This window comes from Acipenser ruthenus, chromosome 24, assembly GCF_902713425.1.
Source record: "Acipenser ruthenus chromosome 24, fAciRut3.2 maternal haplotype, whole genome shotgun sequence".
In the NCBI taxonomy this organism is placed as follows: Eukaryota; Metazoa; Chordata; class Actinopteri; order Acipenseriformes; family Acipenseridae; genus Acipenser; species Acipenser ruthenus.
Genome location: NC_081212.1, coordinates 13,277,957 through 13,295,298, shown reverse-complemented (window position 1 = coordinate 13,295,298; position 17,342 = coordinate 13,277,957). Strand labels below are relative to the sequence as shown.

The 17,342-nt window shown below is 45.0% G+C and overlaps 1 protein-coding gene across 2 annotated transcripts in view; it reads left to right on the top strand.

Moving 5' to 3' along the window:
- Window positions 1-16,978, top strand: part of LOC117962945 (collagen and calcium-binding EGF domain-containing protein 1-like) — a 108,578-nt gene extending 91,600 nt beyond the window's left edge. For both annotated transcript variants that reach the window (XM_058998394.1, XM_058998393.1), the window contains 3 exons: window positions 10,636-10,671; window positions 16,037-16,072; window positions 16,761-16,978. In XM_058998394.1, the coding sequence (XP_058854377.1) occupies window positions 10,636-10,671; window positions 16,037-16,072; window positions 16,761-16,955 (267 nt within the window). In that variant the 3' untranslated portion in view covers window positions 16,956-16,978. The remainder of the gene's footprint in view (window positions 1-10,635; window positions 10,672-16,036; window positions 16,073-16,760) is intronic.
- Window positions 16,979-17,342: the final 364 nt, after the last annotated feature.

Here is a 17,342-nt window from a genome sequence, read left to right as displayed (position 1 = left end):
AGCGTTTTCGTTATGGTACAACCGTTCTTTTTACTTAATTTATTTTATTGTACCCTCTGTGTACCTCATTCCTTCTACATATCCTCCCACTCAGCTCTAACCTACCGGTTCGAGCGACCTTACTACCCCAACAATGTATTCTAGAGAGGCCATCAGCATTGGCATTCTGCTTACCACTACGATGTTCAATTGTGAATTTGTAAGGCTGTAAAGCTAGAAACCATCTAGTTACTCTCGCATTCCGTTCTTTATTTTCCTTCATCCATTTCAGCGGCGAGTGATCAGTGACTAAGATGAATTCTCGTCCTAACAAATAGTACTTTAAGGACTCAATTGCCCACTTCACAGCCAAGCACTCCTTTTCCACTACTGCGTAACGAGTCTCTCTAGGCAAGAGCTTCCTGCTTAAATACATGACTGGGTGCTCTACCCCATTCTTTATCTGCGACAGTACTGCTCCTAGTCCTATTTCAGACGCATCTGTCTGCAAGATAAATTTATTTGCAAAATCAGGTACCGTTAATACTGGTTCACTACACAATATTTTACTGATCTCACGGAACGCTGCCTCCGTCTTCGTGGTCCAGTGAACCTTATTCAAAGCTGACTTTTTAGTTAACTCAGTTAGTGGTGCTGCAATGGTTGAGAATTCTGGTACAAACCTCCTGTAATACCCTGCCAAACCTAAAAATGCCCTCACTTGCTTTTTCGTTTGCGGGGTTGGCCAGCTCTTTATGGCTTCTACCTTACTGACCTGAGGTTTGATAATACCACCACCTACCACATACCCTAAATACTTTGCTTCTTTCAAGCCTACATAACACTTCTCAGGGTTCGCTGTTAAACCTGCGTCCCTTAAGCTACCCAAAACGGCTTCCACCTTTTTTAAATGATCTTCCCAAGACTCTGTAAACACGACAATGTCATCAATATACGCAGAGGCATACTCTAAATTAGGTCTTAGAACTTTATCCATTAGGCGTTGGAACGATGCCGGTGCGCCATGCAACCCGAAAGGCATTACCTTATACTGGTATAATCCCCACGGTGTGGAAAAAGCTGTTTTCTCCCGTGCACCCGGTGTTAATGGGATTTGCCAATATCCTTTGGTAAGGTCCAACGTTGTTAAATACCTCGCCTTACCTAGCCTCTCAATAAGCTCATCTACCCTAGGCATGGGGTAGGCATCAAACTTTGATACAGCGTTTAACTGTCGGAAGTCATTACAAAAGCGCCAAGTGCCATTGGGCTTAGCCACCATGACAATTGGGCTACTCCATGGGCTATGTGACTCTTCGACTACGTCTAGGGTTTTCATTAACTCTAGTTCTTTCAGAACATCTGCTTTCTTTGCTTCCGGTATGCGTTATGGTCTGACTCTAACTTTAACACCCGGGGCTGTCACAATGTCATGCTCTATAACACTTGTTCGGCCCGGTGTTAAGGAGAACACTTCACTGTGCCGTTGTACCATTCTACGTACTTCTTGTACCTGTTTTTCTGCAAGGTCCGGTCCTAAGTTTATTTGACCCTCTTTACCATCTTTCTCCATATTATTTTCTACGAGTGTCTCCGGACTGCGAATTGCCTGTCCAGTTTCAACTGTTAAAGCTTCTCTATCTACCCATGGCTTTAATAAATTAACATGATATAGCTGTTCCTTCTTACGCTTATCATGTTGGCGCACCTTATAATTTACTGGCCCCACTGCCTCGATAATTTCATAAGGTCCCTGCCAATGGGTAAAGAGCTTACTTTCTGGAGTAGGGACTAAGACCATCACTCTATCTCCAGGGTTAAACTGACGAACTTTAGCCAATTTGTTATACTGCACTGCCTGTTTCCTCTGTGCCTGTTTAAGGTGACTAGTGACAATGGGAGTACCCTATCTATCCGGTCCTGCATTTGGATAATGTGGTCCACTATATTTTTACCTACTTTGTTTTGCTCCTCCCACGTTTCCCTGGCAACGTCTAATATTCCCCGTGGTTGACGCCCATACAACAATTCAAATGGCGAGAAGCCTGTGGAAGATTGGGGTACTTCTCTAACTGCAAACATTAAGTAGGGTAACAGTAAATCCCAGTCTTTCCCATCCTTGGATATCACCTTCCTTAACATTGATTTAAGGGTTTTATTAAAACGTTCGACTAATCCATCCATTTGTGGATGGTAAACAGATGTTTTAATTGGCTTTATTTGCAGCAATTTACACAAATCTTTCATCAGTTTACTGACGAACGGGGTCCCTTGATCCGTCAGGATCTCTTTGGGGATTCCCACCCTAGAAAATACCTGGATTAACTCTTTGGCAATGGTTTTTGATGCCATGTTCCGTAAAGGAATCGCTTCAGGGTATCTAGTGGCGTAATCTAAAATTACCAGAACATATTCATGTCCCCTAGCTGATTTATTTAGCGGACCTACCAGATCCATAGCTATCCTTTCGAAGGGTACCTCTATAATAGGCATAGGCTGTAGAGGAGCTCTGAAACTAGGTCTGGGGCTAGCTCTTTGACATTCGGGACATGATTTACAAAACCGTTCTACTTCTTTGTTAATCCCTAGCCAATAGAACCTTTGCACTATACGTTGTAATGTTTTCTCACTTCCCAAATGGGCACCAAACAAATGATTGTTTGCTAATTTTAACACCAGTAAACGATATGCCTTGGGTACCAACAGCTGTTCTACTTGATTACCATTAATTACCGTAACCCTATACAACAAGTCATTTTTAATGAGATAATGCTCTGTGGGTTAACAGTTACATTCTCCACGGGCACATCGTTAATAGAAACCACTTTCTCTCTAATGTTTATTAGCGTGGGATCCTGCGCTTGATCCCGCCCAAAATTCCTGGTTGAAGGAGAAAATGTATCATACCAATTATCTACCCCACTGTCATTTATCTCCACAACCTCTTCACCTGTTTTCTCTAATATGTCATTGGGGAAGCACTGGGTGCTTACACCTTTCCCCGCCCTTTTTCCAACTTCTCCCACCAAGACATTTCTACCTGGTGACACTTTCCATTTTTCTAGGCGTCTTTGTCGACGACTCTTATAAATCTTATGGGGCCGTGGCCCTTCAAACAAGGATGCATCGCTAAATGGAAACAATGTTACTAGACTCTCAACCGTAGTATTCCCTACTGTATCTTTTAGCTTTGGGCATGCCAATTCCCTCTTTATGGTTACCAGGTCTTTGAATCCTGGATAATCTCTACCAAGGATTACACGATGGGGTAAACTGCGCACCACACCCACTCTCAGAGTGTACACTTGCCCTTGAAATAACACAGTAGCCAGAGTGGTGGGGTAACATTTCACATCCCCATGTATACATGTAATACCTATGGTGAAATTATTGTCCAATTGGTTTGTAGCTATTAAATCTGCTGCTACTAAAGTTAATGAGCTACCAGTATCAATGAGAGCGTTAACTATGGTTCCATTTATACCTACTTCTGCTACATAGGGAGCTTTGCCTTCCAGCTTCCCTGGTATTACAATGCTACCACAAAAGTGATGCCCCATATTGCACTGCATAGGCTCTTCCGTCTGCGGACAGTGCCTAGCAATGTGACCCATTGCATTGCATTTATAACATTTGTAAAAAGAGTAATCAACTCCCTCTCGTTTACATGTTATACCACGCCCCGCCCCCTGCATTTGTCCCTTCACGACTGTATGCCGCTCTTCATTACCCCTTGTAGAGGGCTTACCCGTCTTGAAGTAGACTCGCTGCTTCCTTTCCACCGGGTCAGGCGCTGAAGTTTTAGGACTGGGGTTCGCAGTTGTGCGCACCAACTCTTCGGCCGCTAGTTGGCGTTCCACCAATGAGATAAACTCATTCAGTGTAGTTGGATCTCCTTGGCCCACCCACTTTCTCATAGGCGATGGAAGGGCTCTGAGAAATCGATCCATCACCAGGAGATCAATAACCTGGTTACTGCTGTTCTCATCTGGTTTTAGCCACCGCTTGGCTAAGTGGATGAGATCAAACATTTGCGATCTTGGCGGTAGTGACATCTTGAAACTCCATGCATGATATTTTTGGGCTCTCAAAGCAGTAGTAATCCCGGCCCGGGCCAAGATCTCAGCTTTGAGTACGTCGTAACTGTCAGCTTCCTCTTGAGCCAGGTCAAAGTATGCTTTTTGGGCCTCTCCAACCAGAAAAGGTGCGACAATTCCGGCCCACTTATCACGTGGCCAGCCCTCTCGTATTGCAGTCCTCTCGAAGGCTAAGAGATAGGCCTCGATGTCGTCTCCGCTCGTCATCTTGTTCAGGACATGTGTTGACCTGATTGATGCATTGGTTGCAGATGGAGTAGAAGAAGTAGGGGCTGTAGCCACTTGTTCCAAGCGTTGAAAAATAGCCACTCTTTCTACCCTTGCTTCACGTATCTGTTCAGTCTGCAACCGGTTAGCTTCCTGTTGCGCACTGGCCATGTTTATCATGGTCTGTAGCAAGACGTCCATGTTTGCCATGGTTCAGTGGTGTTCTACGGTCAGGTGGGTACTGTAGTTGAATCCTGCAGTTTTGGCAATCCCACCGCTGCCACCACGTGTAACCGGTTGGTATTAGTTACGTATTATGTGTAGGATAGCCAGAAGGTGTAGAACAGGGTGAACAGATGGATGCCACACAGGAAATGCAAAACTACAGTGACTTTTATTGTGCTGCTGCTCTTTCTGCTTTATCCACAACACAACATAGAGTGTCCCTGTAGTCTTGAGGGAGTAAATCATACAAGTTTTGGAGACTGACCCTCAGTCAAGTTCTCAACAAGTAATATAGTTCAGGATTGGTCTCAGGTCCGTCGCTCACCGTCCACTTAAACCTCCTGGCGTGGAACTGCAAGGTGAGTATGTTCAGATTTCTAATGGGCACTCCCAACCCTTATAATCCACAGTTACTTTACTCCTGCTTTGCGTAGACTTCCTCAAGTCCCCTCTAGAGGCAGTGTACAGACAGGCCACCCCTCCTCCAGTGAGTAAGTTGGTTCAGCTCTGCTGCTCCTGGTTTACAGAGGTCCTGCACTGCAGGGTGGACACGACTGCCCCTCCTGGTACTTGGTGGAAGTCCTTCATATGCTGCAGGACTTAAAGTTAAAAGTATACCGTCCAGGGACCAATCCTTACAACTAATAAAACAGTACTTAAATAAAGCACACGGTGTTTTCCTTCCACTGTTCACCGTGTGCGCCAATATCTCTGCTCCTCTCAGCCTTTGTTCCCCGTAGCTCAGAGATTTAACAGTCACTGACTTATATGCATTGTAAATCCACTCCGTTGAGTTAAAAGTATTAAACACGCTGTTACTTCACGTCCCACAGGAACAGACGCGCACTGTCTGCGTACACAAGCAGTGTGGTATTTTCCACCAGTGTCCTCAGTGTTGTTGGTGCACCGAAGGAAACGTAACAGTCAGTCCCACATAGAATGCAAGTTCCCTCTACCACATTAACACAGACCGTCTGTCTGGTAACAGCGAATCAATAACAATGCAAAACCTGGTTTTACATACCCTTCCTTCTAGCCTCTGTACTTCGTCCAACTTAAAAGACGTTTCAATTGCTGGTTGTTTTTATAAATCCGAAGTGCCTCTTCAGGTTAATAAAAGAAGGCTTACAGCTTTCCTTCTTCATAAACTGAACTGTGCTTCGTTGTTCAATTTAAATCTTCCACCGTACGCCGTCTCCAACTACTTCAACAATTTTAATACTGTAGACTTTCGCCGTCTCTACAATCAACACGGAACTCTCCACCGTTCCTACGACCCCCCCTCTCATTAGCTTCGCCAGTCAATTTAAACCTGCGTTAATTACCCAGTATGCATTGACTGGTCACGCTAATGATTATGGGTTCTGTAGTTCACTCTATTCCTTACTTCTCACAACGGGATTTAAAAACAACCAGCAACACATTCATCTTAATACATCCCGCTTATTCAGCGTTTTCGTTATGGTACAACCGTTCTTTTTACTTAATTTATTTTATTGTACCCTCTGTATACCGCATTCCTTCTACAATATATATATATATATATATATATATATATATATATATATATATATATATATATATATATATATATATATGTCTCTGTGACAGGCTAGCTGCAGGGAGGACTTCAGACCAGAAAGAATCACAGAGACAGACGTACTGTGTGTAACTGAGTTGCAGCAGCGCTCAGTGTTTTAATAAACAAACAAAAGGTTTTAAACAGAAAACAGAAGACAGGACACGGCACTTGAGGCCAAAATAAATAGACAAACAAAAACAGTGGATGAAAAGACAAACAAACACGGTGAGTCAAACTTACTTATATTTACTTTTTATTTTCTCCTTCTCCACACCTGTTCTCCACTCACCGAACACACAACCCCGAGTGAGTGAAACGTGCATCTATATATGCTGTTGTGCCGGGATTCAATTACTAATTAATTATTCACTTGAATCCTAGCACGTGAATTAATTATGTGCAACCTCGTGCTCACATATTAATTACTTTAAATGCACGTGAAGTGATGTGCAATCCTCGTGCCTAAATACAATTATACATTTTAAATAACTTGTGCTGCACACACCCATTTATATCCCGTGCAGCCATCTCTATACACCAACATTAACACATCCCACGCAACATACAATACAGAAATGCACACAGGGGCAGGACACATTGCCACATATACCCCCCCTTGTGCGCAGCACACATGGCCTCAACGGCCACCTCCCCCTTAAAATCCCAAAAGTCCAGCACAAAGTCCCGGGCCAAGAACAGGGACTTTAAGGGGTTCATGGGTGGCAATGTTGCCAGTAGCGAGGCTGCTACTGGCAATGCTGTCAGCATAACCTTCAGCCAGGGCAGTCCTGGCAACGGAAAAGCTGCGGGTGCAGGTGGTTCCCCGACGTCCCACTTCTTCGTAGCCGGCAGATCCCCCCCGTGGGGCCCCGGCCACAGCACTTCCTGCAGCACAACTGCTGCAGTGGGAGCAGGTCTCCTGACCTCCCCCACGATCTCCGGCAGCGAAAATGCTGCTGGGGTTGGTGGTCTCCCGACCTCCTCCCCTTCTTCATGGCCGGCAGCTCCCCTTGGTGGGGTTCCGGCCACAGTTTTTCCTGCTGCGATGCGGAGCAACAGGCAGCCCCAGCGATGCGGAGCTACAGGCATCCTTGAGCGAAGCGAGGCTGGCATCCTTGGGCGAAGCAAGGCTGGCATCCTTGGGATTACAATTTTAAAAATACATTAATAATAGTGTAAGTAATCACACAGACAAAATGCAATGAAGCTGCACCCTGGGATCCTTCAAGAAGCTGCTGATGAGATTCTGGGATCAATAAGCTACTAACAACCAAACGAGCAAGATGGGCCGAATAGCCTCCTCTCATTTGTAAACTTTCTTATATTCTTTATGTTCTAACAGCTGACATATGCGCATATCTCAAAATATTGCTAAACGGATGGCCAATAGTGCCCAACTTAATACAGCATGCAAATAGCGTTTGGTACCTAAATGCAAATGAATGGAATAAAATGGTTAAATAATACTTCAGTGTGTGGTGTTTCTTTGCCTAGGAGACTGACAATGATTGGTGTGCACAGGGTTTGTTGTATCTTAATATAAAATAAATATTATACTGCGTTTGTATTTTTAGCAATGTTAGCAATACAAAGTATGTCTCTGCGAGCGTACGTGGAGGCAAGTTTCAGTTATAAATAAACTTCTATCTGCTATTAACCACAGTACTAGCAGTAGCAGATGACATGATCTGAGCACAGATTTTAATTGGAGGAGCCCAGAGAGTTTTTTTCCTGCTACATTTGGTAGCCTGGAGGACCAAGGTTGGTGCCTCGTCTGTGGAGAGTTCGGCAACCCTATGGTGTGCTGCCCCCTTCAGGGTGAAGAGGAGGTGAGCAAAGCAGGTGCTGCCTACCCGAGTGCCAGAGAGGGAGCCACTGCCATCTCCAGAGCCAAAGAGGGAGGAGCCACTGCTGTCTCTAGAGCCAAAGAGGGAGGGGCCACTGCCATCTCCAGAGCCAAAGAGGGAGGGGCCACTGCCATCTCCAGAGCCAAAGAGGGAGGAGCCACTGCCATCTCCAGAGCCAAAGAGGGAGGAGCCACTGCCATCTCCAGAGCCAAAGAGGGAGGAGCCACTGCCATCTCCAGTGTGGGGAAGGTGAGCAGGGGAGCCATCGCCGGAGTGCCCAGTGTCAGGGGGTAGAAAGGGGGTTAAACGGGCACCCCCTCACAGATGCTCAGGGTTCGCCAAGAGGGTTAAATGGGCACCCCTTTACAAAAGCTCGGGTAACCACGGGAGTTAAACGTATCCCCTTACAAAAGTCAAGGGGTCACAGGAGGGGTTAAACGGGCACCCCTGACAGAACACCCAGGACCACCATGGCCAAAGGAAGAGGCGAGTGGACCACCTCCACCACAACCAACCAACCAACCGGCCCACCAACCCACCCACAAGAATCCAGAGGGAGAAAACCAGACAATGGGAGAAGGGGTTGGTGTTTCAAGGGGGGAGGTGGCAGATTGCGGCCATGTGTGCATTGCACAAGGGGAAGGCACGTGGCAGGGCAGGAGCTATGATGCTAATTGGGGAGTGGCCACATGTATAAAAGCAAGGAGAAACCCTTTATTTGAGAGTGGTGTTTGGAGAAGGAAAGCCAGTGAAGATGTAGCTCAGCCTGGCTCTTGTAAGTTCTTGTTTGACTCTTTATTTAGGCCCTCTGGCCCTGTTTATTTGTCTTTGTTGTTTGTTAATTAAACATGCGCACCCGCACTTAAGCTGCAGCTTTTTCTGACTGTGAGTCTCATTCTTGACGCCATCCTGGTACATGATATTCAAACATGTTGCATACAGTATAGCAATTCTGTGAAACGACAATGACATTAGCATGGTGGCAGATGTTAGCATAATAGTGCTGTATCAATGTGATGTATCTTTACTATAGCCTAGAGGCTTTGCTACTTTTTTATAGTTTGTGTATTTTATACCCCCCACCCCCCCCTGGAAATTTGACAAATCGCACCCTGTGAAATCGAAATGCTATATTAATGCTGCATGCAGTGCATTTTTAAACATTTGCTAGCAGTGTGTAACAGTTAAGTTTATTACAATAAACTATGATAGGCTACTGTTTTATTTTCTCTTCTGGCTTGCTAAATCGGGGTAAAATGTTAGATGATGTGAAATGTGTTGTCAGTCAAAATACAATAATACGATTCTACTGCTGCTGGAGGCTTAAGGGGACATCAACTGCCTTTTTTCTGCCTCCCCATTTTTTTTGGCCAGCAGCCACCACTGCTTGGTTTCATACTGACTGGTTTCACAGACCCTGATTGGCCTAATCTTTGACTACCTTACCAAGTTGTCAGAAAGCAAACCATCCTCTCTGACTTTTACTTCCATTTCTTCAGTTTCCTTTAACATAATGTCATGTTTGGTGGATATGATCATGTGGAGATTATTTATGAGTACTGGTATGATGAGGATTTTAAGATCAAATTACATCCAAGATTCAAACAGGACCCCAAACCAGTGCGCTTATAATCTCCCTTTATCTCCAGCAATGTAAGGCTTTCCAGTGTCCCTTTCTGTTAAGGAGGAGACATTCTGAAAGCGCATGGAGTGGAAACTAAGCATTAACAGGGAAAGTACTTTCATATACTTGTATGTTCTTTGGTTACTAATTGTTTATTGAGTCTAATTGCAATTAATTACTAATTGAAATACAATTTCAAGGACTGCAGCCTGCTTTAATTCATCTTCTTCCATGTCGTGGTTGAAGAGTTTGTTTTCCTTTTTAGGGGAAAAGCATGTATTAAGAAAATAAGTATTGTAGAGAGGGATGACTGGTCAAAGCACTATGTTAATTGTAAACGGCTGCTTATTTTATTACTGAATGCTGAAATACTAAAATATGCCTGTCTCCCCTGGTAAAGGCACGACTGTGTGGTGTGCAGGGTGAGTCATACAGTCAGGGGAGTGCAGAGGTCCCTGAGGGTCTCCCCTGGTAAAGGCACGGCCGTGTGGTGTGCAAGATGAGTCATACAGTCAGGGGAGATCAAGGGTCCCCGACGGCCTCTCCTGGTAAAGGCACGGCCGTGTGGTGTGCAGGGTGAGTCATACAGTCAGGGGAGTGCAGGGGTCCCTGAGGGTCTCCCCTGGTAAAGGCATGGCTGTGTGGTGTACAGGGTGAGTCACAGAGTCAGGGGAGCTCAAGGGTCCCCGACGGTCTCCCCTGATAAAGGCACGGCTGTGTGGTGTTCAGGGTAAGTCATACAGTCAGGGGAGTGCAGGGGTCCCTGAGGGTCTCCCCTGGTAAAGGCACAGCGATGTGGTGTGCAGGGGCTCATACAGTCAGGGGAGTACAGGTTGGGGTGCTTAGTCTTCACTAGGGCCTCCAGAAGGAGCACTGCATTGGCTCTGGCTCTCCCGCGGGATAAGAAGGAGGAAATCTAGCTACATCCAACCCTGTGTCCAGTGAGCTCAAAGCAGACACCTGCAGGGCTGGCATTTGTGAATAATTGAATACATGCTGGGTGTGCTCAGTGGCGGAGTCAACATCTATTTCATACTGAAGTGATACGGAAATTAAATTCTCTTCTATCCGCAGGGATCTTCAGGGGCCCCGGGAGGAAATGGACAGAAGGTAAAAAGTCTTGTTTGTACAGAGCCGCCGTGTAACTAACAAATCATTTCACAGATCTTCCATGTTGTGTTCTCCCAGTTGCTATATTGGTCTCAAATGTGCAGTATTTTCATGTTCATGTATTTTCATTTTAAAACATGACCACTGGTACTACATTAGGGGTGGGGAAGGACATCTTATCACCTATCAGTCATAAGGGGAAGGAGCCAGTCATTTATGACAGGAAAGAAGGTCCTGAGGGGGACAAGTTCACTCTCCAGGTGAAAAGGCCAGCAATGCGTAAGACAATCTGAAAGCAAACAGAGATTTCTTTAACCTTGTGTATTGACAGGAAAATGAAATGTTTCTTTCAGAATTGCACATTTGAGTCCCATATAGTGAATGAAAGAGCACAGCAGATTTAACCCATATAGTGAATGGAAGAGCACAGCAGATTTAACCCATATAGTGAATGGAAGAGCACAGCAGATTTAACCCATATAGTGAATGAAAGAGCACAGCAGATTTAACCCATATAGTGAATGAAAGAGCACAGCAGATTTAACCCATATAGTGAATGGAAGAGCACAGCAGATTTAACCCATATAGTGAATGGAAGAGCATAGCAGATTTAACTCATATAGTGAATGGAAGAGCACAGCAGGTTTATGGATTTCTTTTGTTTGCTACACAATCACTTTAAAGACTAAAGGCCCCAGCTACAGTCTGTATGATAGAACAACGCCTGTGCTAACCTCTAAAGTGTCTGTCTGTCTGTAAGGAACGTACAGCACAGACATGGTGTAACAGGGGAGATCTGTGCTGACAATCTGGCGCATGCGTGGTTCTGCAGGAAGGGGGCAGCAGCCTCGTAAGATCTGCCTGTCAATCATGGTAATGACACAGAGGTTGGGGGGAAGGTGTGTTGGCTTTCCCTCTCTCTGAGTGGTTGAGAGGCGGGCCTTTGGGGGTTGCTCGACCCATAAGAACTGAGCTTGGTTGTGCATTCGGGTGGCCATGACTGGGGAAACCCAGTGACACTAGATGAGGAGGCGAGCATACACAAACACCAGGCAGGAACGCCAGTGATGGGAGCGAGAGAATAAAATCAGACAAGCACGGCTGAGGAAGACAGCCAGCCTTAAATAAACCATTTATTAAAATATATCGTTATGTACCCGAGGGGACGTGTGTAGTGATAGGGGAACCTTGGCCACCCAGTGTATAGTGAATTGTGAAGCGTAGGACAGAGATCCGAGCTGACCAGCTTACCGGCAATGGGGGCACTGCATAAGCAACACTTTTGTAGTTTTATTACTGTGTTTTATTTTCCCTTTTCATTTTGCCTTTGGTTTTCATTATTATTTTTGAGCACCTGTGAGTGCGCCTGCATATACCTGTGGGTAACCTGTGGACCTGATTACCGTTGCCGGTATACAGGCCACAGACAACAGCGCCCTCTGCGGGCTAAAATAAATAAATAACACCTGTGCAGTGTTCTTAAGTAGAATCTTCTGTCTCCCGTGAATTCCCCCACCCTTCCACACATGGGCTTTGTGTCAGTGAAAGGTGAGGGAATGGCAATGCTGGCACCCTGTCTGCCTAGTGAATGTATAGCAGGCACAAGTCTAGAATGCTGGGCAGTGCTTGAGAGGAACCCTGCTTACCCAATGAGGTTCACTAACCCGGGGTATCTTCAAGCAAAGGCCTTCACTGCCCTGCATGGTATTATAAGAAGCAGTTGTACACTAAACATAGGTGTGATTTATATGGCCATACCAGAATTCAGCAGATCAGGACAACCCCCCTGTGGCAATGTGCCCCGCCCCTGTGTGCATTTGTGTGTTATGTGTTGTATGGTGCGTGTGTTAATGTTGGTGTATAGTCATTGGTACACGGGATATAAACGGGTCTGTGTTTCACGTGTATTTAAAAATGTATAATTGTATTTAGGCACGAGGATGGCACAGATCACTTCACGTGCTGGTTAAAATGTAATGTGTGGTCACGGGAGTACACTTAATTAATTCACGTGCAGTTGTACCGAGATTCCAATTGAATGATTGACTAGCAATCGAGTCTCGGTACAACTGCATAAAAGCAGCATGTTTTCACTCACTCGGGGTTGGGTGTTCGAGAGTGGAGAACGGGAGAGAGAGAAAGGAGAAATACAGTTAAAGTGAAATAACAATTGCTACAGCGTGCTGGAAGTGCCAGCACGGTACATGTTCGTCTGCTTGTTTTGTGTGTTAGTGCGTTTTGTTTATATATTTATTTTGGCGTAAGTGCCATGTCCTGTTTTTTTGTTCTCTTGTTTTGTTTATTAAATGCTGAGCACAACCAAGCGCTCAGCTTCACCAACCTCGCTGTCTCTGTCTGTTTCTTCCGGGTCTGACGTGTCACCACTCAGCCAGCCTTGTGACACCCCCATAACAGAAATTGGAATAATTGATATTGTATTCATGCCTATGAGATGCACAGATATTAATACTTGCCTGAAACCCGTTGGTTTGAGAGCCCATCACCTGGCTTGCTGGATGAGACAGTAAACCTCCTTGTTGGGGTAGATACCAGGGTGGAGTTGGGGTAGGTGGAGGGATGCGAATGAATCAATTGACCCATAAGTTACCAATCTATATACAGTGCCTTGCGAAAGTATTCGGCCCCCTTGAACTTTGCGACCTTTTGCCACATTTCAGGCTTCAAACATAAAGATATGAAACTGTAATTTTTTGTGAAGAATCAACAACAAGTGGGACACAATCATGAAGTGGAACGAAATTTATTGGATATTTAAAACTTTTTTAACAAATAAAAAACTGAAAAATTGGGCGTGCAAAATTATTCAGCCCCTTTACTTTCAGTGCAGCAAACTCTCTCCAGAAGTTCAGTGAGGATCTCTGAATGACCCAATGTTGACCTAAATGACTAATGATGATAAATAGAATCCACCTGTGTGTAATCAAGTCTCCGTATAAATGCACCTGCACTGTGATAGTCTCAGAGGTCCGTTTAAAGCGCAGAGAGCATCATGAAGAACAAGGAACACACCAGGCAGGTCCGAGATACTGTTGTGGAGAAGTTTAAAGCCGGATTTGGATACAAAAAGATTTCCCAAGCTTTAAACATCCCAAGGAGCACTGTGCAAGCGATAATATTGAAATGGAAGGAGTATCAGACCACTGCAAATCTACCAAGACCTGGCCGTCCCTCTAAACTTTCAGCTCATACAAGGAGAAGACTGATCAGAGATGCAGCCAAGAGGCCCATGATCACTCTGGATGAACTGCAGAGATCTACAGCTGAGGTGGGAGACTCTGTCCATAGGACAACAATCAGTCGTATACTGCACAAATCTGGCCTTTATGGAAGAGTGGCAAGAAGAAAGCCATTTCTTAAAGATATCCATAAAAAGTGTCGTTTACAGTTTGCCACAAGCCACCTGGGACACACACCAAACATGTGGAAGAAGGTGCTCTGGTCAGATGAAACCAAAATCGAACTTTTTGGCAACAATGCAAAACGTTATGTTTGGCGTAAAAGCAACACAGCTCATCACCCTGAACACACCATCCCCACTGTCAAACATGGTGGTGGCAGCATCATGGTTTGGGCCTGCTTTTCTTCAGCAGGGACAGGGAAGATGGTTAAAATTGATGGGAAGATGGATGGAGCCAAATACAGGACCATTCTGGAAGAAAACCTGATGGAGTCTGCAAAAGACCTGAGACTGGGACGGAGATTTGTCTTCCAACAAGACAATGATCCAAAACATAAAGCAATATCTACAATGGAATGGTTCACAAATAAACATATCCAGGTGTTAGAATGGTCAAGTCAAAGTCCAGACCTGAATCCAATCGAGAATCTGTGGAAAGAACTGAAAACTGCTGTTCACAAATGCTCTCCATCCAACCTCACTGAGCTCGAGCTGTTTTGCAAGGAGGAATGGGCAAAAATTTCAGCCTCTCGATGTGCAAAACTGATAGAGACATACCCCAAGCGACTTACAGCTGTAATCGCAGCAAAAGGTGGCGCTACAAAGTATTAACTTAAGGGGGCTGAATAATTTTGCACGCCCAATTTTTCAGTTTTTTATTTGTTAAAAAAGTTTGAAATATCCAATAAATTTCGTTCCACTTCATGATTGTGTCCCACTTGTTGTTGATTCTTCACAAAAAATTACAGTTTCATATCTTTATGCTTGAAGCCTGAAGTGGCAAAAGGTCGCAAAGTTCAAGGGGGCCGAATACTTTCGCAAGGCACTGTATATGGCTCTGGTCATAAATGGATGACATAATGTGTATAGAGGGCAATCCTTCTTTCCGAACCTAAGTTTTTAAATCCATTAGGAGATGGAATGGCTAGGTCTGTGGGGGTGGGACCTGTGTAGCAGGCTGGTTTTACACTGGGGGATGGTTACAGACTCTGCTGTTTCTGACGGGTTCATTAGGAGGTGGAATGGCTAGGTCTGTGGGGGTGGGTAGCTGTGTAAACAGGCTGGTTTTACTCTGGAGGATGATTACAGACTCTGCTGTTTCTGACAGGTTCATTAGGAGGTGGAATGGCTAGGTCTGTGGGGGTGGGACCTGTGTAGCAGGCTGGTTTTACTCTGGAGGATGGTTACAGACTCTGCTGTTTCTGACGGGTTCATTAGGAGGTGGAATGGCTAGGTCTGTGGGGGTGGGTAGCTGTGTAAACAGGCTGGTTTTACTCTGGAGGATGGTTACAGACTCTGCTGTTTCTGACAGGTTCATTAGGAGGTGGAATGGCTAGGTCTGTGGGGGTGGGTAGCTGTGTAAGCAGGCTGGTTTTGCTCTGGAGGATGGTTACAGACTGCTGTTTCTGACGGGTTCATTAGGAGGTGGAATGGCTAGGTTTGTGGGGGTGGGTAGCTGTGTAGCAGGCTGGTTTTACTCTGGAGGATGGTTACAGACTCTGCTGTTTCTGACGGGTTCATTAGGAGGTGGAATGGCTAGGTCTGTGGGGGTGGGTAGCTGTGTAAACAGGCTGGTTTTACTCTGGAGGATGGTTACAGACTCTGCTGTTTCTGACAGGTTCATTAGGAGGTGGAATGGCTAGGTCTGTGGGGGTGGGTAGCTGTGTAAGCAGGCTGGTTTTACTCTGGAGGATGGTTACAGACTCTGCTGTTTCTGACAGGTTCATTAGGAGGTGGAATGGCTAGGTCTGTGGGGGTGGGTAGCTGTGTAAACAGGCTGGTTTTACTCTGGAGGATGGTTACAGACTCTGCTGTTTCTGACAGGTTCATTAGGAGGTGGAATGGCTAGGTCTGTGGGGGTGGGTAGCTGTGTAGCAGGCTGGTTTTACTCTGGAGGATGGTTACAGACTCTGCTGTTTCTGACGGGTGTCTGTCTATTTTCTTCAGGGTGAAAGGGGGCTCCCTGGTCCCAGAGGCCTGCCGGTAAGTCATACTCTCAAATTGCACTTCACTAATCAAACCTGTCCTGGAAAGGAAAGAAACACACTAACATGTACAGCTGAGCTTGAAAGTTTTTTCTCAGTTTGAGAGCATTGTGCTCTGTTTGGTTTAAATAGTCTTTTACAAGTAGGGGTCTGTGGTGCACTTTCCTTATAAGGCAATAATTCTAGTTCTAAGAGTCTTTGCTTTTGTAATTATAATGACCTTTTCTAAATATAGTTTGTTCTGTAGAAGTCCTTAACGTAATTTCATAAAGGAGAAATCCTGTTTCATAAGAATCTTTGTGGTTAACAACTCTGCCTTCACATCTTCCAGAAAGCTGCTGACCGCTGCTGTCCTTTCTGTGACCTCTTGTACTTGCAGCCTCTTTACTTATTCCTGTTTAATTAATTAATTAGTCAAGTTGTCAATAATGAATTAACAGAGTAATCAACATGCTTTGTTTCATTTAGTGAATACCTAACAACTTAAAACAAGGGAATTACTCTGAAAATATGAGTATTGACACACCCCTCCTATTTGGTAAGCAAATATTTTAGCTTGGTTTGTTTTAGGGTATGCACGGTATGCAGCTAGTCCAATGTTTAACTCACACCGTTCACAGGAAGTGTAAGCAGTCGGACTGTGTGGCTAGGCTAAGTGAGCTGCCCTTTCTTTTCTGTTTTCCCAGGGTCCTCCTGGCTCCTTCGACTTCTTGCTACTAATGATGGCCGACATACGCCATGACATCATCGACCTTCAAGAAAAAGCGTTCGGGAGGAGGTGGGGCATTGCACTGGAGACCATGCCCCCAGCTGGGAAGGAGGCGGGGTCAAGCGAGTGGGGTTCAGGACAGGACAAACTGCTGTCTGGTTTGAACACATGACAGGGAGGCTTAGTGCTTTATTTTCAAAAGTTTTATCTCCAGTGTTCAGCTCCTACTTTTTGGAAGAGGTAAAACGCCTGTTAATTTTACAACACTGGACCCAAAAGCTGAGTAATATTACCCAAGTTCTCTCAAGCACTCTCAGTGTGTTTGTTTTTCTCATTTTGTAACATATTAAGATTAATTTTCTCCTTTCAAAATATAGGAGGAATTTAAAAAATGCAGCTGCAGGTACAAACACCAATGCAAACACAGGAAGCACAAGACTTAGAAATAAAAGAAATGTAATAAATTCAATGACAGTGTGGGTGGACGAGCAGAGAGATAAACAAAGTCCAACACAGCCTTAAAGGAAACAAACCAAACCAAACAGGATTATAGGCACAG